The sequence below is a fragment of the Pan paniscus genome, chromosome 6 (genome assembly GCF_029289425.2).
Source record: "Pan paniscus chromosome 6, NHGRI_mPanPan1-v2.0_pri, whole genome shotgun sequence".
In the NCBI taxonomy this organism is placed as follows: Eukaryota; Metazoa; Chordata; class Mammalia; order Primates; family Hominidae; genus Pan; species Pan paniscus.
Window position 1 is genome coordinate 11,109,673 of NC_073255.2, and position 20,514 is coordinate 11,130,186.

At 51.1% G+C, this 20,514-nt stretch overlaps 1 protein-coding gene across 2 annotated transcripts in view; it reads left to right on the plus strand.

Annotated features, from left to right (window-relative positions):
- Positions 1-6,965: 6,965 nt before the first annotated feature.
- The window catches only part of GRID2IP (Grid2 interacting protein), a 70,842-nt gene continuing 57,293 nt past the window's right edge, over positions 6,966-20,514 (plus strand). For both annotated transcript variants that reach the window (XM_063605622.1, XM_055114940.2), the window contains exon 1: positions 6,966-11,609. In XM_063605622.1, coding sequence (XP_063461692.1) covers positions 11,181-11,609 — 429 coding nt within the window. In that variant the 5' untranslated portion in view covers positions 6,966-11,180. The remainder of the gene's footprint in view (positions 11,610-20,514) is intronic.

Genomic DNA, 20,514 nt, shown 5'->3' on the forward strand with positions numbered 1-20,514 from the left:
AGGAGGCGGAGGTTGTGGTGAGCCCAAGATAGAGCCACTGCACTCCAGCCTGGACAATGCAGAGAGACCCCGTCTCAAAAAAAAAAAGAGGAAAAGAAAAAAAGTAAAAACAAAAATCAATGAGCATCAAGGAAATACACCACAACATACCTATTAGAATGACTAAAATCCCTCCCACCCAACCCCCCAAAAGCCTAACAATATCCATTGCCTATAGACATGTGGAGTGGCTTGTGGGGATGCAAAGTGATCCAACCCCTTTGGAGACAGTTTGTCAGTCCCTTACAGAGCTAAACATAGACTTACCATATGATCTGGCAGTCATGATCCTAGGTGTTTACCCAACTGATTTGAAAACTTATGTCTAAGCAAAAGTCTGTATGTAAATGTTTATAGCAGAGCCATTCCTCATTGCTAAAAGCTGGAAGCAACCAACATGTTCCTCAGTAAGTGAATGTATACCTAAAACTATAGCACAAAAAGCTTATTTTGAAAAACTGCAACACTGGGAAACATAACTGAGTTGTCAGAAAAGCATAATACTAGTGATTATAATAATAATCAGAAAATAATGCTTACCTTGTGCCACATGGGGGCCTGTCTTGGAGATTTCTTTTCTTTTTTTTTTTTCGTTTGAGACGGAGTTTCACTCTTGTTGCCCAGGCTGGAGTGTAATGGCACAATCTCGGCTCACTGCAACTTCCGCCTCCCGGGTTCAAGCAATTCTCTTGCCTCAGCCTCCTGAGTAGCTGGGATTACAGGCATGTGCCAACATACCCGGCTAATTTTGTATTTTTTAGTAGAGATGGGGTTTCTCCATGTTGGTCAGGCTGGTCTCGAACTCCCGATTTCAGGTGATCCGCCTGCCTCAGCCTCCCAAAGTTCTGGGATTACGGGCGTGAGCCACCGCGCCCAGCTGGAGATTTCAAGACTCCTGGGTTGGACAGGCATGGTGGCTCATGCCTGTAATCCCAGCACTTTGAGAGGCCGAGGCAGACTGATCACGAGGTCAGGAGTTCAAGACCAGCCTGGCCAATATGGTGAAACCCTCTCTCTACTAAAGATACAAAAATTAGCTGGGCGTGGTGGTGGGCACCTGCAATCCCAGCTACTCGGGAGGCTGAGGCTTGATCCCGGGAGGTGAAGGTTGCAGTGAGCCGAGACTGGGCAAAAGAGTGAGACTCTGTCTCAAAAAAAAAAAAAAAAGATTCCTGGATTGATTGGAGTGGCTCATGCCTGTAATTCCAGCCTTTTGGGAGGCTGAGGTGGGAGGATCACTTGAGCCCAGGAGTTCAAGACCAACCTGAGCAACACAGCGATTCCTCATCTCTATAAAAATAATAACAACAACAATAGTAATAAATTAACCCGGCATGATGATGCTCACCTGTAGTCCTAGCTGCTCGGGAGGCTGGGGTGGGAGGATCCCTTTAGCCTTGGAGTTGGAGGCTGCAGTGAGCTATGACTATGCCACTGTACCCCAGCTTGGGAGACATGGCTAGACCCTGTCTCTTTTTTTTTGAGACGGCATCTTGCTCTGTCTCCAGGCTGGTGTGAAGTGGTGCCATTTCGGCTCACTGCAACCTCCACCTCCCTGGTTCAAGCGATTCTTCTGCCTCAGCCTCCCAAGTAGTTGGGACTACAGGTGCGTGCCACCACGCCCAGCTAATTTTTGTACTTTTTTTTAGCAGAGACAGGGTTTCACTGTGTTGGCCAGGATGGTCTCAATCTCTTGACCTCATGATCCGCCCACCTCAGCCTCCCAAAGTGGTGGGATTACGGGCGTGAGTCACCGCGCCTGGCCCTTTTTTTAGCAGAGTCTCGCTCTGTCTCCCAGGCTAGAATGCCATGGCGTGATCTCGGCTCACTGCAACCACCACCTCCCGGGTTCAAGCGATTCCCCTGCCTCAGCCTCCCAAGTAGCTGGGATTACTGGCACTCGCCACTATGCCTGGCTAATTTTTTGTATTTTAGTAGAGATGGCATTTCACCATGTTTGCCAGGCTGGTCTCGAGCTCCTGACCTCAGGTGGTCCACCCTCCTCAACCTCCCAAAGTGCTGGGATCACAGGCGTGAGCCACCACGCCTGACCAGAGATCCTGTCTCTTAAAAAAAAAACCAAAACACAAAAAACGTCAGTCTTCATGGCTCACGCCTATAATCCCAGCACTTTGGGAAGCTGAGGCAGGAGGATCGCTTCAGCCCAGGAGTTCAAGACCAGCCTAGGCAACATAGGGACACCCCACTTTACAAAAAAAAAAAAAAAAAAAAATTACTTAGGGCAGCCTGGGGAGGGGAATGTACTTCTGTTAGAGGAATGGGGCCGCAGTGTAGATCTTATTAATGTCTTCATTCATTTCACAAATATTTATTAAGCGTCTGTGACTCGACAAACATTATTCTGGGTCCCACAGATACAGCAATAAACAAAACGGAGAGAAATACCTGCCCTCCTAGTGTTTGCATTCTCATGGGTGGAGAGGACAATAAACAGGATGAATCCATAGGACCCCTGGGGACATGTCAGATGGTGATGCACCTCCTCCATTCTCCTCCCTGAAATTAGGGGAGGGGAGCAGAGGAGGGCTGGGGAGGCTCATGGAACAGGAGACATCTGCACCGAGACTGGGAGGGGGTAAGTGGAGGCATGCAGACACGTGGGAGAAATGGTCCAGGCAGAGGAAAGAGCTTGTGCAAAGGTCCTGAGTGGGAGCTCAATGCTTGGCTTGGGCGAGGAGTGACTGGGCAAGGGGTCCTGTAGCAGGGAGAAAAGTCAGAGAGGTGCAAGGACCTGATTGGGTGGGGTCCCGCAGGCTGTGTGAAGACTTAAGTGATGGGGAGCAATTTGAGCATACGAGCTGGGTGCAGTAGCTCACTTCTGTAATCCCAACACTTAGGGAGGCAGAGGTGAGAGCACCGCTTGAGTCCAGGAGTTCAAAACCAGCCTGGGCAGCAGAGCAAGATATTTTCCTCCACAAAAACAAACAAGCAAATAAACAACAACAAACAAATAAACAAACAAACGAAAACAAGTTTGAGGCCGGGCGCAGTGGCTCAAGCCTGTAATCCCAGCACTTTGGGAGGTCGAGGCGGGCAGATCACTTGAGGTCTGGACTTCAAGACCAGCCTGGCCAACATGGTGAAACCCCGTCTCTACTAAAAATACAAAAATTAACAGGGATTGGCGGTGGGTATCTGTAATCGCAGCTACTCCGGAGGCTGAGGCAGGAGAATCGCTTGAACCCAGGAGGTGGAGGTTGCAGTGAACCAAGACTGCACCCCAGCCTGGGCGACAGAGCAAGACTGCCTCAAAACAAAACAAAAATAAAAACAAAAAACCAACAACAAGTTTGAGCTGAGGAACTACAGGATCTGACTTTCCTTTTTTTGGCGGGGGGTGGGGGGCCTGTGGTTACATCTTGTTCAGGCTGGTCTCAAACCCTGGGCACAAACGATCCTCCACCTCCGCCTCCCAAAGTACTGGGATAACAGGCAAGAGCCACCGCGCCCCGCCTGACTTTCCTAACAGCTCCTTCTGGGTGCTATGTTGACAATAGACTGCAGGGGGCAAGGGAAGATCAGGCAGGAAGTGGTGGAACCATTCCAAGAGACAAATGATGGCATCTTGGACCAGGGTGGTGGCCTGGAAAGTGGAGAGAAGAGGGTGAGTTCTGGTTCTAATTTTATTTTATTTTTTTACTTTTTATTTTATTTTAGAGAAAAGGCAACGCTCTAGTAGGCCACAAGGAGCTACTCTTTTCTCTCTCTCTCTTTTTTTTTTTTTTTTTTTTTTTGAGACAGGGTCTCACTCCATCACCCAGGCTGGAATGCAGTGGCGTGATCTCGGCTCACTGCAATCTTAACCTCCTGGGCTCAAGTGATCCTCCTGCCTCAGCCTCCTTAGTAACTGAGGCTACAGGCACCACCACACCCAGCTATTTTTTTTTTTTTTGGTAGAGATGGGTCTCATTATGTTGCCTAGGTCACCATAATTGAGCTCGAGCTGGGATGTTTTCCAGAAATGCTTTACCCAAAGAGGCTCTCCAGGTTAGTGTGTGTGTGTGTGTGTGTGTCTGTGTGTGTGTGTGTGTAATAGATTTCTCTATATGTTTTCTTGTTTTTTCGTTTGAGACAGAATCTCGCTCTGTCACCAGGCTTGAGTGCAATGGCACGATCTTGGCTCACCGCAACCTCCGCCTCCCAGGTTCAAGCGATTCTCCTGCCTCAGCCTCCCTAGTAGCTGGGATTACAGGCATGCGCCACCATGCCCGGCTAATTTTGTATTTTTAGTAGCGACGGGGTTTCACCATGTTGACCAGGCTGGTCTCAAATGCCTCGTCTCAAGCAATCCACCCGCCTCGGCCTCCCAAAGTGTTGGGATTACAATCATCAGCCACCGTGCCCAGCTGTAACTTTTACATATATTTTTTGTAGATAAGGGGTCTCCCTATGTTGCCAAGGCTGTTTCCAAACTCCTGGCCTCAAGTGATCCACCTGCCTTGGCCTCCCAAAGTGCTGGGACTACACTGTGCACCACGCTTGGCTAATTTTTATTTTTATTTTTTGTAGAGATGAGGTCTCGCTATGTTGCCCAGGCTGGTCTTGAACTCCTAGGTTCAAGTGATTCTCCCACCTCAGCCTCCCAAAGCGCTGGGATTCTAGGTGTGAGCCACTGTGCCTGGCCCTCAAAGCATTTTTGCTATCCTGGGTATCCCCTTCTGCCAATATTCTCAGCCTGTCGGGCTCCCACTGCGGCATTCTCTGTGGAACTGGATTCCCACGCCCTTTTGGGTCTCACAGTCCCCTCCAGCATCACTGTTTCCTCTGAACTAAGTGATACACCCCACCCCAAAGCAACACCCCTGAATCCTCTCGACCTACCTGCCATGCTCTGGGACCTCGTGCATGGGCCGGGCCCCAGCCATGGCTCACCCCCCACCAGGAGTAAGCAGAAGGGGCCAGCAGGCTTGGGCCCTGGCCAAGCCATCCAGCCATCCTGCTGGTCCACCTGGTAACTGGGGCCTTCTCAGGTTACCCAGGGGATCACTTTGCCGTAGAAACTCCAGCTGTCACTGCGGGCACATCGGTAACTGATGCCAAGGCCCTGAGCAGCAGAGGGCCGGCCACAAGCGAGTGTCCTTGGGCGTCCCGGGAGCACTGTGCCCTGAACTCCGTGGCCATTGCAGTCATCAGCGAGAAAGGTGAGCGGACCTGGGCTGGGGGCACCGCACCCACTCATCTGAGATCAGGGGCCCAGAGATGCCTCTTTCTCATGCTCTGAGCTAGCCCAGTGATCCCCATTCAGAGCCTGCACTCTTGCTTCCAGGAAAGGTGAAGGAAAAGACAGTGGGCCAGGCTGGGGGCTCTGATGGGGGAAGAGAGGGCTTGGGCCAGTCTGCAGGACTGGGGATACATCGGAGGGCTTGCCAGGGTTCAGGAGCCCTGGAGAGTCAGTACTGCGGGCTGACCCAACCAAACTGGGTGTGGAGGTGTTAGAAGTTCCCTGCTTCGGCCTCTGATGGGCGGCCCTGCCACCCATCACAGGTGTGGGGACCGGAACAGATGTGCATGGGGACGTGGGAATTGTGTCTCAGCCCCTAATTCGGTTTCCAACCAGTCCTTCCTTTTTTTTTTGAGAAAGAGTCTCGCTCTGTCACCCAGGCTGGAGTGCAGTGTCACAATCTCTGCTCACTGCAAACTCCGCCTCCCTGGTTCAAGCAATTCTCCCGCCTCAGCCTTCCGAGTAGCTGGGATTACAGGCGTGCACCACCACGCCTGGCTAATTTTTGTATTTTCAGTAGGGACGGGGTTTCACCATGTTGGCTAGGGTGGTCTCGAACGCTTGACCTCCGAAGCGATCTGCCCGCCTTGGCCTCTGAAAGTGCTGGGATTATAGGCATGAGCCACCATGCCCGGCCAGCCCTTCCTTGATAATGGGGAGCAGAGTCTCCTCTCATGGTTGACTTGAGGCCCCTCCAGGACGGGATGATGCCCAAACCCCACCTAGGCACAGGGGACCACGGGAGCCCAATGCTTTGCCACCAAGTGACAGAGGAAGTGTCCCTGAGGCTCCATGCCTAGGGGCCAGCACCACAGCCTGGCAGCTGGGGATGAGGACTCCCGGGATGTGTTTGGATCTGATCCCGCCAGCCTCAGGGTGTGACAACCTCTTTCCCACCTAGTGCAAGGAGTTCTTTCACTGGGCCCTCTGGTGGCCAGGTGACACCAGTTCTCATTGGGTGTCACTCAAGGAAAGTTCCTTCTAGTCCATCATAGATAGGTCTCTTCCTCGTCCCCAGTCCCCAACTCTGCAGCTTCCTGGAAGTATTCCCCAGGCCTCCTGGGAGAGGCTGGTTCTGCAAAGAAGACGGCCATAGGGAGATCTCCACACAGCTGCAGGGGGCTGAGCGGTACCCAAGCCCAGGGCCTTGCAAAACCAGCCCTCAGAGGTTCTTCCAAGCCAGCTCAGGAAGCCTTCACACACTGACCAGAACGACACTGACCACACCACATACTGCCTACGGTTTCAGAGGCCGCCATGGGCTCCCATAAGAAATCCCTGCTATAAACAGAAACACACACCAGGCTGAGGCAGGAGGATCACTTGAGGCCAGGAGTTCAAGACCAGTCTGGGAAACATAGCGAGACCCGGTCTCTATTTTAAAAAATGGGCCGGGTGCAGTGGCTCACGCCTGTAATCGCAGCACTTTGGGAGGCCGAGGCAGGTGGATCATTTGAGGTCAGGAGTTCAAGACCAGCCTGACCAACATGGTGAAACCCCATCTCTACTACAAATACAAAAATAAGCTGGGCAGTAGTGGCACACACCTGTAATCCCAGCCACTCGGGAGGCTGAGGCAGGAGAATCACTTGAGTCTGGGAGGCAGAGGTTGCGGTGAGCCAGTCTGGGTGACAGAGTGAGACCGTCTCAAAAAAAAAAAAAAAGAAAAAAATTTTTATTTTTGTTTTTTGTTTTTTTGAGACAGAGTCTCACTGTGTTGCCCAGGCTGGAGTGCAGTGGTACGATCTTGGCTCACTGCAACCTCCACCTCACAGCTTCAAGAGATTCTCCTGCCCCAGCCTCCCAAGTAGCTGGGATTACAGGCGCCCGCTACCATGTCCAGCTAATTTTTGTATTTGTAGTAGAGACAGGGTTTCACCATGTTGGCCAGGCTTGTCTCGAACTCCTGACCTCAGGTGATCCACCCACCTTGGCCTCCCAAAGTGCTGGGATTACAGGCCCGAGTCACCACTACCGTCCTTAAAAAAATGTTTTTAAAAATAAAACAGATTAAAAAAAAAAGACACACAGAGATTGTTCCATCCAGCATAGTCCATCTTCACCTTTCCACTGGAGACGGATATCCAGTCCCTCGCCAGCCCAATTGGCCTCTTTTGGAGGACAGAGCCACTTCCTCCCTGAGCCCATGCAAGAGCTAGGAACCCAGAGACCTGAAATCAGCCATACCATCCTTCCCCGAGGAGGCCAAGAAGGAGAGTCTTACCTCCTCAAAGATTTGCTCAAAGGGCAAATCCCCTCTCACCAAACATCAACAGGAAATGAAATGAAACTTTCTTTTTTTTTTTTTTTTTTTGAGACGGTGTCTCGCTCTGTCACCCAGGCTGGAGTGCAGTGGTGCAATTGATCTTGGCTCACTGCAACCTCTGCCTCCCAGGTTCAAGTGATTCTCCTGCCTCAGCCTTCCGAGTAGCTGGAACTACAGGCGCATGCCAGCACGCCCGGCTAATTTTTTGATTTTTTGTATTCTTAGTAGAGACGGGGTTTCACCATGTTAGCCAGGATGGTCTCGATCTCCTGACCTCGTGAGCTTGTGATCCACCCGCCTCGGCCTCCCAAAGTGCTGGGATTACAGGTGTGAGCCACCGCACCCAGCCGAGATGCAACTTTCATATGAGAGCTCTTCTTGTTTCCTCTTTACTTAGAGGTTTCTAGCACTGAGTGTCCCACTAGTTGCAAGTGATTGCATCTGAACTCTAAACAGCCTTAAATTTTTTTTAATGTATTTATTTATTTACTTATTCATTTGTTTGTCTATTTTTGAGACAGGGTCTCACTCTACTTCCCAGGCTGGAGTGTGGTGGCACCATCATGGCTCACTGCAGCCTCAGACTCCTGGGTTCAGGCAATCCTCCCACCTCAGCCTCCTGAGTCGCTAGGACTACAGGTGTGTACCATCATGCTCAGCTAATTTTTTTTTTTTTTTAAGACAGGGTCTGGCTTATGCCTGTAATCCCAGCACTGTCGGAGGCTGAGGCGGGTGAATCACCTGAGGCCAGGAGTTTGAGACCAGCCTGGCCAACATGGCAAAACCCTGTCTCTACAAAAAAAAATACAAAAATTAGCCATGCATGGTGGTGTACACTTGCAATTCTAGCTACTCGGGAGGCTGAGGCAGGAGAATTGCTTAAACCTGGGAGGTGGAGGTTGCAGTGAGCTAAGATCGAGCCACTGCACTCCAGTGTGGGTGACAGAGCGAAACTCCATCTCAAAAAAAAAAAAAAAAAATGCAGGGTCTTGTTCTGTTGTCCAGGCTGTCTTGAACTCCTGGGCTCAAGTGATCCTCCTGTCTCAGTCTTCCAAAGCACTGAGATTACAGGCGTGAGCCACCTCATCCAGCCAAACAGGCTTTAAAAAACAACAACCAAAAAGAGGAATTTATGAGCCTGTGTTACTGAGAAGTCCTTTTGTCAAATGTAAGTTGGGTGCATTTCAGGCACAGCTGGATCCAGGAGTTCGGATGATGTCATAAGAACTGATCCTCCACAGGGTGGTAACATGGCTGCCAGCAGCCCCAAACCTTTGACGTCCATACAGCCAACGGACCCACAGAAAGACCATTCTCTCTCAGGACCAATGTATCAACTCTGCAGGGGCTCCAAAAAGCCCTCTGTAGGACACAAAGGCTGAGATACAGTGATTGGCCAGCCTGGTCATTGCTCACCCTGGCCACCAGGGCCAGTACATAAATGTTTGTTCCCCAAATCCTAGGGCATAGGAAAGAGGACATCAACCCACTCCACCTCCTACAACATGAGTGAGGGGAAGCCAGTGAGGGCATCCTCAAGCCAGGCAGGAGACGTCTGGACAGAGGTTTGAGGCTTTGCCTGAGGTGTGTGTGGAGGCTCTGTGGAGACAGCCTTGGATGGGGCCTGAGGGTGACCTGGCACTGCCATTCCCCAGCTGGGTGACCTTGGGTTAGGGCCCTCTCCTGTCTCAAAGTGCAGACACGCCACATGCTGGGTCTGAGGAGGTTTCTTTCTTTTTTTTTTTTTTGAGATGGAGTCTCGCTCTGTCGCCCAGGCTGGATGGAGTGGAGTGCAGTGGTGCAATCTCGGCTCACTGTAAGCTCCGCCTCCCGGGTTCATGCCATTCTCCTGCCTCAGCCTCCCGAGTAGCTGGGACTACAAGCACCCGCCACCATGCCTGGCTAATTTTTTTTGTAGTTTTAGTAGAGACGGGGTTTCACCATGTTAACCAGAATGGTCTCGATCTCCTGACCTCGTGAGCCGCCCGCCTCGGCCTCGCAAAGTGCTGGGATTACAGGCGTGAGCCACCGCACCCGGCCTCTGAGGAGGTTTCTAAAGTCTCCCCCAGGCTGGGTGCAGTGGCTCACATGTGTAATCCCAGCACTTTGGGAGGCTGAAGGAGGATCGCTTGAGCCCAGAAGTTTGAGACCTGTCTGGGCAACATAGTGAGACCCCATTTCTATAAAAATTTTTTTTTTAATTAGCTGGGCATGGTAGTATGCGCCTGTGATCCCAGCTACTCAGGAGGCTGAGGCAGGAGGATGACTTCAGCTTGGAAGGTCAAGGCTGCAATGAGATATGATGGTGTTCCTGCATTCCAGACTGGGTGACAGAGTGAGACTTTGCCTCTAAAAAATAAAGCCCAAGAGGCTGGGCACGGTGGCTCACGCCTGTAATCACAGCACTTTGGGAGGCCAAGGCAGGTGGATCACCTGAGGTCAGGAGTTGGAGACCAGCCTGGCCAATATGGTGAAACCCTGTCTCTACTAAAAATACAAAAAGTAGCCGCGCATGGTGGTGGACACCTGTAATCCCAGCTATTCGGGAGGCTGAGGCAGGAGAATTGCTTGAACCCGGGAGTCAGAGGTTGCAGTGAGCCGAGATCACACCACTGCACTCCAGCCTGGGTGACAGAACAAGACTCTGTCTCAAAAATAAAATAAAATAAAATAAATGCCCAAAGATATGAATGGTCTCTGAGGGACCATTCTGCTCCAACATTCTGGACTTCCGTAAGTTTGTGATTCATGCCAGATCCCGAAAGGGAATTTTGGTAGATGGAGAGGGGTAAGAAGAGGGATTAAAGTGTAGGGAGTGAGGAGGGCCCATGGAAGCCAAGTGTACATGTAAGACAGTAAAACAGAGCTGTGGAAGCAGGAAGGGCCCATGGAAAAGGATGTGGCCGCATTGGTTAAAAATCCAAGGCACTCAAAAGAAGACTTTAAGGAAGGGCCATTTTTCTTTTACACCCCCTCCCCAATTTTGTTTTTAGTAAAAACAAACAAACAAAAAACAAAAAAACAAGCCAGGCATGATGGTTCATGCCTGTAATCCTAGCACTTTGAGAGGCCAAGCAGGCAGATCACCTGACGCCAGGAGTTCAAGACCAGCCTGGGTAACATAGTGAAACCCTGTCTCTACTAAAAATACAACAATTAGGCAAGCCAGGCACGGTGGCTCACGCCTGTAATCCCAGCACTTTGGGAGGCCAAGGCAGGCAGATCACCTAAGGTCAGGAGTTCGAGACCAGCCTGACCAACATGGAGAAACCCTGTCTCTACTAAAAATACAAAATTAGCCAGGCTTGGTGGCACATGCCTGTAATCCCAGCTTCTCAGGAGGCTGAGGCAGGAGAATCATTTGAACCCAGGAAGCGGAGGTTGCGGTGAGCTGAGATCACGCCATTGCACTCCAGCCTGGGCAACAAGAGCGAAACTCTGTCTTAAAAAAACAAAAACAAAACAAAACAAAAAAAACATAGATGGAAGGGAATTGAGACAAAGACGGAGTCAGAGGGAGGAGGCAGAGATAAGTAGAGGCCTTCAGTGGCCCATGCCCTGGGACTTTGAGTGGCTTTGGAGCCACGGACAGAGCAGCAAGGAAATCCCTGTTCTGTCTCCAGCTCTAGGTGCATGGCCACCACTGCCACGCCGGCCACCAACCAGGGCTGGCCAGAGGACTTTGGCTTCCGGCTAGGTGGCTCTGGCCCCTGCTTCGTCCTGGAGGTGGCCGAGGGGAGCAGCGCGCATGCCGGAGGACTGCGGCCAGGAGACCAGATCCTGGAGGTGGAGGGGCTGGCGGTGGGCGGTCTGAGCCGCGAGCGCCTCGTGCGCCTGGCACGGCGCTGCCCACGTGTGCCGCCCAGCCTGGGCGTGCTCCCGGCTCCCGACGGTGGCCCCGGCCCAGGATCCGGCCCCGCGGCCCCGACCACAGTCTTGCGGGCCCCGCGGTGCGGCCGCGGCCTAGCTCTGGGCCGTGAGCTGCTTGGCCTGGCCGGCCGCAAGCGTCCGGACGCGGTGCACCGAGAGCGCAGGCGCAAGGCCCAAGAGTTCAGCCGCAAGGTAGGGCGCGGGGGTGGGAGGTGGGGGCGGGGAGGAGGGGGCTCATAATGTGGGCAGGGAGTGGGCCGGGCGCCGCTCTCCCAGGGCCAGAGGTAAGGAAACTTCTGGGGTCAGATTTAACAGAAATATGGGAATGCTCAACTTCAAAACCTTGCATCTAATTTTGCATTTATTTTTTTGAGACAGAGTCTCGCTCTGTCACCCAGGCTGGAGTGCAGTGGCCAGGTCTTGGCTCAGTACAACCTCTGCCTCCCAAGTTCAAGTGATTCTCCTGCTTCATTCTTCCAGTAATTGAGATTACAGGCGTTTGCCACCACACCCAGCTAATTGTTTTTTTTTTTTTTTTTTTTTGGTATTTTTAGTAGAGACGGGGTTTCACCATGTTGGTCAGTCTGGTCTCAAACTCCTGACCTCAAGTGATCTGCCCACCTCCGCCTCCCAAAGTGCTGGGATTACAGGCATGAGCCACTGCGCCCAGCCTAATTTTGCAATTTTTATTCATTTGTGTTTCCTTTTTATTAAGGTACTATAGGTGTAAAGTGCATTAAGTGTGCAGCTCAATAAATTTTCCGTATACATGCACCCTTGAATAACCACCCTCTTGATTAATATATAAAATAATAGGATATAGATAAAAATATAATGTAGACTATAGAATAATTGACACCAGAATGTTCCCACGTGCCCCTTTCTCTGTCTATCCTCCCCGTTAGAACTTAACTGCAGGCCAGGTGCTAGGTGTAATCCTAGCATTTTAGGAGACCAAGGTGGGAGGATCACTTGAGACCCTGAGTTCAAGGCCAGCCTGGGCAACGTAATGAGACACCATCTCTACAAAAAAAAATCAAAAACTAGCTTGGCATGGTGGTGCATGCCTTATAGTCCCAGATACTCAGGAGACTGAGGCAGGAAGATCGCTTGAGCCTGGGAGTTTGAGGCTGCAGTGAGCTATGACTGCACCACTGCATTCCAGCCTGGGTGACGGAGTGAGACCCCATCTCTAAAATAAAAAGATAAAATAAAAAGAGCCACAGATATCGCTTCTTGGCCCTTCATCTAAGATCAAGTGTAAAAGAGCCAGTGGGGTGAGGTGGCTCACGCCTGTAATCCCAGCACTTTGGGAGGCTGAGGAGGGCTGATGACTTGAACTCAGGAGTTTGAGACCAGCCTGGGCAATGTGGTGAAATCCCATCACTATCAAAAATATTTTTTTAAAAACCCAGCAAGGTGTGGTGGCGCGCGCCTGTGGTGCCAGATACTCAAGGGTGTTGAGGTGGGAGGATTACTTGAGCTTGGGAGGCGGAGGTTGCAGTGAGCTGAGATCATGCTACTGCACTGCAGCCTGGGTGACAGAGTGAGATTCCTTTCCCCTCCCCGCCATTCCCCACCTCCAAAAAAATGTAAAAGAATTGCGCCTGTTCTAAGCCCCCACAAAACCAGGATGAGGCCTGCCCTTGCACAGCGGCCTGGCTGGCTTGTTGGCTGCAGGAGGCCCTAGTTTGGGTTCACCAATCTGCCAAAGGCATTTCCTCTTGACTTTGGCACAAACCAGGCTGTGATAGACTGCAGGTGGAATATTAGCGTGCTCCTGAAGATTAAGAATGAGGAGCCTGGAATGGATCAGACCTCTAGCCACAAGAAGAACCCAAGGCCTGAGTCACCTGCAGGAAGTGGGGAGTGGCCACAAGCCAAGATGGAGGCACCATTTAGAGACCCAGGGCTGGGATGGAAAGAGGGAGGATAGAGTCGGTCTCAGGCCTGAATCCCAAGCAACCCCTGATTTGCAGGAACCTGCCATTTACTGAACAGATCCAGGCAATTCCAAGAAACCTGGGACGTGACACGGTTATAAAAGAAGAAGCTGCCTAGTATGGTTACAGCTACCCCAGGCCACTGACTAGGTCCCAGTACAGCAACCTCCCACGCCACTCACCTTCACTCCTGTCCTCCAGGGCTTTCAGATGGGGTCCTAAGGCCTTTATTTCACTAATACTTGAATGGAACAAAAAGTGATCCTGTGTGCGACTAGGAAATAGTCCGGAGCCAAGACACTCAGTCCCTACCCCTGCCTGGCTATCGGACCCCTGTGGACATGAAGCCTGGAAACTCAGTATTTGCTTGGCGGCTGGGACACTTAAGATCATAGACTTTTTTTTTTTTTTTTTTTTTTTTGAGGCAGAGTCTCGCTCTGTCACCCAGGCTGGAGTGCAGTGGTGTGATCTCGGCTCACTGCAACCTCCACCTCCTGGGTTCAAGTGATTCTCCTGCCTCAGCCTCCCGCGTAGCTGGGATTACAGGCGTGCCCCACCATGGCCAGCTATTTTTTTTTTCTGTATTCTTAGTAGAGATGGGGTTTCACCATATTGGTCAGGCTGGTCTTGAACTCCTGACCTCGTGATCCACCTGCCGCGGCCTCCCAGAGTGCTGGGATTACAGGCGTGAGCCACCGCATCTGGCCAACTTTTTTTACATTATTTTGATTTTTAATTTTTGTGGGTACCTAATACGTGTATATATTTATGGGGTATCTGAGATACTCTAATACAGGCATGCAATGTGAAATAAGCATGTCATGGAGAATGGGGTACCCATCCCCTCAAGCATTTATCTTTTGAGTTATAAACAATCCATCTACACCGTTTAAGTTTGTATTTATTTTTTTTGGAGCCAGAGTCTCGCTCTGTTGCCCAGGCTGGAATACAGTGGTACGATCTCGGCTCACTGCAACCTCCGCCTCCCGGGTTTAAGCAATTCTCCTGGCACAGCCTCCCAAGGAGCTGGGATTACAGGCGCCCACCACCATGCCTGGCTAATTTTTGTATTTATAGTAGAGACACGGTTTCACTATGTTGTCCAGGCTGGTCTCGAACTCCTGCCCTCAGGAGATCTGCCTACCTCGGCCTTCCAAAAGTGCTGGAATTACAGGTGTGAGCTACTGCATCCGGCCTAAGTTATTTTGAAATGGACAATTAAGTTATTATTGGCTATAGTCACCCTGTTGTGTTATCAAGCTCAGAGACTTTTCCTCCGTGGAAGGGAATCTGCTCAGTTCTGCCCCAGCAGCACTTGGCCATGGGGTTTGGGAGGTCAGGGAGCCTGGAAACTTTGTCGGAGTTTGACTATTGCAGAAATGCCTCCCAGCCCACTGCCCAGGCATCAGGTCCCCACCCACTCTGGCCTCCTTCAGTGCCCAAGCTTGGTCCAGTCCTAACCCCTTCCAAATTAACCCCCTCAGGAGTGTCTCGTCCATCATGTACCCTAGCCTGATCCCCTGAATGGGCTTTTCTGACCCTGAGTAGACCAGCCTCTGTGGCCAGATACACACACTCGCATACACACAGGACTCAACTCCAGCTTCCCTACATCACCAAAGTCCAGATCTTCCAAAGCTGTGACTTTCTTCCTGTACCCACAACAGGCTCTGCTGCTATAACAAACAAACCCAACATTTTTTATTGTTGTTGTTTTTGAGACAGGGTCTAGCTCTGTTGCCCAGATTGGAGTGCAGTGGTACAATCATAGCTCACTACAGCCTCCAACTCCTGGGCTCAAGTGATCCTCCTGCCTCAGCCTCTCTAGTAGCTGGGACCACAGGTGTGCACCACCACACCTGGCTGATTAAGAAAAAAAAAAAGACTGGGGAGATGAGGTCTTGCTATGTTGCCCAGGCTAGTCTCAAACTCCTGGCCTCAAGCAATTCTCCTGCCTCAGCCTCCCAAAGTGCTGGGATTATAGGTGTGAGCCACTGTGCCTGACCCAAAATCAACAACTTAGTGCGTTTGCACTACAGAAGTTTACTTTTCACCCACAGAGTCCTCTAGGGGGTCAGTAGACTTTCTAGGGTGGCTTGATGTCCATACGAGGTCTCAGCATTTCAGACTCCTCCATCTCTATGTGAAGCCTCAGGGTTCCCTATGGAAGAGGAAGAGAGCGTGGAAAATTGTGCATCTCCTCTTAGAACAGCACCTGTCCTCAATGCTCATTGGGCAGAACTAGGTACACTGCTCCTCCCTAAGGATGCTGGGAAATGTAGTCTAATGTGTGTCCAGGAAAGAGGGAAGACCTAGAAATATTGGTGAGTGCGAGTAATGCCTGCTACAATCCCAGATCACCTGCCATGGAACCAAAGGTCTATCCCAGACTCCATCTAATCCCTGCAGAGTTGGAAGGGGGCACGTTCAGAGCTCCAAACAGGGCAGGATGCAAGAGAAGACCTGCCCAGGAGCAGGGCTGGGCAGCAACCCGCTGAGGGTAGAATCCGACAGGCTGCCCAGGCCAGCTGCAGTGTGTTTTCTGGCAAGGAGGAACGGGGAAGTGGAGGATTTTGGTTAGGGCTTGCTGGACACCCACAAAAGCTGAGAGTGAATCTCCAAAAATGACTTCCTCTGGTAGATGAAGGGCCTCCGTGGAGCCCAGTTGGTTTTCTATCTTTTTTTTTTTTTTTTTTGAGACAGAGTTTCGCTCTTGTTGCCCAGGCTGGAGTGCAATGGCGTGATCTTGGCTCACTGCAACCTCCGCCTCCTGGGTTTAAGCAATTCTCCTGCCTCAGCCTCCCAAGAAGCTGGGATTACAGGCATGCACCACCACGCCCGGCTAATTTTGTATTTTTTTTAGTAGAGACAGGCCAGGCTTGGTGGCTTGGCTGGGCACGGTGGCTCACACCTGTAATCCCAGCACTTTGGGATGCCGAGGCAGATGGATCACCTGAGGTCAGGAGTTCAAGTAGAGATGGGGTTTCACCATGTTGGTCAAGCTAGTCGCAAACTCCTGACCTCAGGTGATCCACCTGCCTCTGCCTTCCAAAGTGCTGGGATTACAGGCATGAGCCACTGCGCCAGACTGGTTGGTTTTCAATCACCAGCCCTCCAATTCTCGCCTGCGCTTTCTGCCTGCCCCAGTTTTTCCTCCTTGAAGTGGCTGATATTTAATAGAAAATCCATTAGTGTCCCGTGATGATACCTCATGCTTAGATGTAGGCTGAGAACATCTGGGTAATAACTGACACCGAAACCGCACTGTAGCACGGGCCCCAGGAGGGAGGAACTATTTTTTCCTCTTTCTTACATAAAACATCTCTGCAGCCAGCCATGTTCTCCTTTGAATTGAGGTTGCTGCTGACTTTGATTTCCAAACTGGCAACCTTCCCCAGCACGGCGCGTGCGTGGGGAGGGGGCGGCTGGTGCTGCCAGCCTGGCCCACTCACAGGGAGGGAAACAGTGGTGAGCTGGGGCCTGCAGGAAGTGCAATGAAAGGCTGCTTTTTGATTCAGTCCCATCCACATTCTCTGAGTGCCTAATATGTGCCAGGCGCTGTGCTTGGGGCTGGACAAGCCTGAGACCCCGGATCATCACACCTGGGTGGGAGAGACAGACGGTTACACAGACTCATGGTGCATCTGTGCTAGGATTCAGACGTGTACAGAACGTGGCCTCTGATTGGAAACCCTCGAAGCTTCCCGCTACTTCTCCTCCCCTTTTGGAATCATCTAGAAAGCAGGTGGATATACAGTTCCGGAGTTCAAGAGCGAGCTCTGGGCTGAAGATCGAGGTCTGAGAGTCACCGTCTGGGATTCTTCGCCAGAGCTGGGTCGTGGAGAGCCTCAAGTGCAATAGTGAACTGCAGTGGCAAAGGGCAGTGGTACAGAAACAGCACGTGTAGACGGCTCCAGACTACAGAAGGGAGGAGAATGAGCAGCTTTCAGGATCAAAGGAGGATTGTCTTTTATTTATTTATTTATGGAGACAGGGTCTTGATCTGTCACCCAGGCTGGAGCTCAGTGGTGTGATCATGGCTTACTGCAGCCTTGATTTCCCGGGCACAAGAGATCCTCCTACCTCGGCCTCCCAAGTATCTGGTAGCTGGGAATAAAAGCGTGCACCACCACATCTGGCTAACTTTTTACTTTTTCTTTTCTTTTTTTTTTTTCTTTGAGACGGAGTCTGTCTCTGTCACCCAGGCTGGAGTGCAGTGGCGCGATCTCGGCTTACTGCAAGCTCTGCCTCCCGGGTTCACGCCATTCTCCTGCCTCAGCCTCCCGAGTAGCTGGGACTACAGGCGCCCGCCATCATGCCCACCCGGCTAATTTTTTTTTCTATTTTTAGTAGAGACGGGGTTTCACCGTGTCAGTCGGGATGGTCTCGATCTCCTGACCTTGTGATCCGCCTGCCTCGGCCTCCCAAAGTGCCGGGATTACAGGCATGAGCCACCGCGCCCGGCCATCTTTCATTTTTTAGAGACAGGGTCTGGTTATGTTGCCCAGGCTGGTCTCCAACTCCTGGCCTCAAGTGATCCTCCCGCCTTGTCCTCCCAAAGCTCTGGGATTATAGGCATGAGCTGCTGTGCCCAGCTTGTTATTTATTTATTTATAGCCTGAGAGAGACTTGAACATTTATATAAGCTGCAGGGAATGGAGAAATAGATATACTGAAAACCATGCAGGCCGGGCGCAGTGGCTCACACCTGTAAACCCAGCACATTGGGAGCCTGAGGCAGGTGGATCACCTGAGGTCAGGAGTTCGAGACCGCCTGGCCAACATGGAGAAACCCTGTCTCTACTAAAAACACAAAACATTAGCTGGTTGTGGTGGCGGGTGCCTGTAATCCCAGCTACTCAGGAGGGTGAGGCAGGAGCGTCGCTTGAACCCGGGAGGCAGAGGTTGCAATGAGCTGAGATCATGCCATTGCACTCCAGCCTGGGCAATAAGAGTGACACTCCGTCTCAAAAAAAACAGAAAGAAAAAAGAAAAAGAAAACCATGCATTTACCAGTCATTGATCATGGGCCTATGATGTGCAGGACAGGGGAAACAGCCATGAACAACACAGACAAGGAGCCTGACTTCACACACCTAACATTACTGCAGGGAAAGAGACAGTAAGCAAGTGGATTAATCAATACACAAGCTATTAAAGATCATGACAGGCCAGGCGCGATGGCTCACACGTGTAATTCCAACACTTTGGGAGGCCGAGGTGGGAGGATCACCTGAGGTCAGGAGTTTGAGACCAGCCTGGCCAACATGGTGAAACCCCATCTCTACAAAAATTACCAAAATGAGCCGGGCGTGGTGGCATTTGCCTATAATCCCAGCTACTTGGGAGGCTGAGTCAGGAGAACTGCTTGAACTCAGGAGGTGGAGGTTGCAGTGAGCCAAGATCCCACCACTGCACAGAGCGACAGAGTGAGCGACAGAGTGAGACTTTGTCTCAAAAAATAATAATAATAATAAAATTTAATTAAATTAGCCAAGCACAGTGGCGTGCACCTGTGATCCTGGCTACTCGGAAGGCAGAGGTGGGAGGATCGCTTGAACACAGGAGTTCAAGGCCACAGGGAGCTATGATTGCACCACTGCACTCCAGCCTGGGCAACAGAGCAAGACCCTGACTCCAGAAAAAAAAAAGATGATGATGAATAAAGTGGAGGCATAAACAGGGTGAGGTGAGAGTGACGCGACCCACTTTGACAGGGTGGCCAGGAAAGGCTGCCTGATGAGATGATCTTTGAGCTGAAAGCTGAATGACAAGTAGGTGGCAGGAAGAAAGGGGTGGAGACTGGGAATGGTGAGGTGTCTGTGGCCTGGTGATTTGGCCTTGACTACAAAGGGGGCTTTTTTTTTTTTTGAGACAGAGCCTCGCTCTGTCACCCAGGCTGGAGTGCAGTGGCACGATCTTGGCTTACTGCAACCTCCGCCTCCCAGGCTCAAGCAATTCTCCTGCCTCAGCCTCCCGAGTAACTGGGATTACAGGCGTTTGCCATCAGATGCCCAGCTAATTTTTGTATTTGTAGTAGAGATGGGGTTTCACCATGTTGGCCAGGCTGGTCTCGAACTCCTAACTTCAGATGATCCACCCACCTTCGCCTCCCAAAGTGCTGGGATGACAGCCGTGAGCCACCGCACCCGGCCAGAAGTGGGCCTCTTCAACCTCTGAGAGCAGAGGATGGAAGGGAAGGATGCGGAGTCTGTTGAGAAGTTTGGAGGTGGATGAGGGTGAGAGAGGCGGGGCCTGACAGCCCCAGTTCAGGCTGAAGTTGCACCCACAAGTCCTCGAGAGAGGGAGACGTGAACGACTCATGGACTCACTCAGCCGCCCAGCCTTGCTTCAGGGTCAGCTCCAGCTGTCAGTGCCCAGAGACAACCAGACCCTCAGCCAACAAGGGAAGGGTCTCATGGAGTATGTGCTTTCAGTGGCTAAACTGTATGACGTGTGGGCAATTCGATGGTTTTTAATATATTCACAGGATTGTAACACCCATCACTACCATCCATTTTCAAACAATTTCATCACTCTAACGAGAAATTCTGCACTCCTTAGCCATCACTCCCTATTTCATTGTTTTATTTTCTTATTTATTTATTGAAATGGGGTCTTGATCTGTTGCCCAGACTGTATAGTGCAGTGGCACAATCTTGGCTCACTGCAGCCTCAACTTCCTGAGCTCAAGTGATCCTCTCACTTCAGCCTCACAAGTAGCTGAGACTACAGGCATGCACCACCACATCTGGCTAATTAAAAAAAAATTTTTTTGTAGAAATGGGGTCATGCTATGTTGCCCAGGATGGTCTTGAACTCCTGGTCTCAAACAATCCTCCTGCCTCGGTCTCCCTAAGCACTGGGATTACAGGTGTGAACCATTGCCCCCGGCCCTGCCAGGAATCTTGCCTCCCACCTACTTTGGGATTTTCTTTTTTTTTTTTTTTTTTTTTTGAGATGGAGTTTTTGCTCTTGTTGCCTAGGCTGGAGTACAATGGCACGATCTCGACTCACTGCAACCTCCGACTCCTGGGTTCAAGCGATTCTCCTGCCTCAGCCTCCCGAGTAGCTGGGATGAATAAAGGCGCCCACCACCACGTCTGGCTAATTTTTGTATTTTTAGTAGAGACGGGGTTTCAGCATGTTGGCCA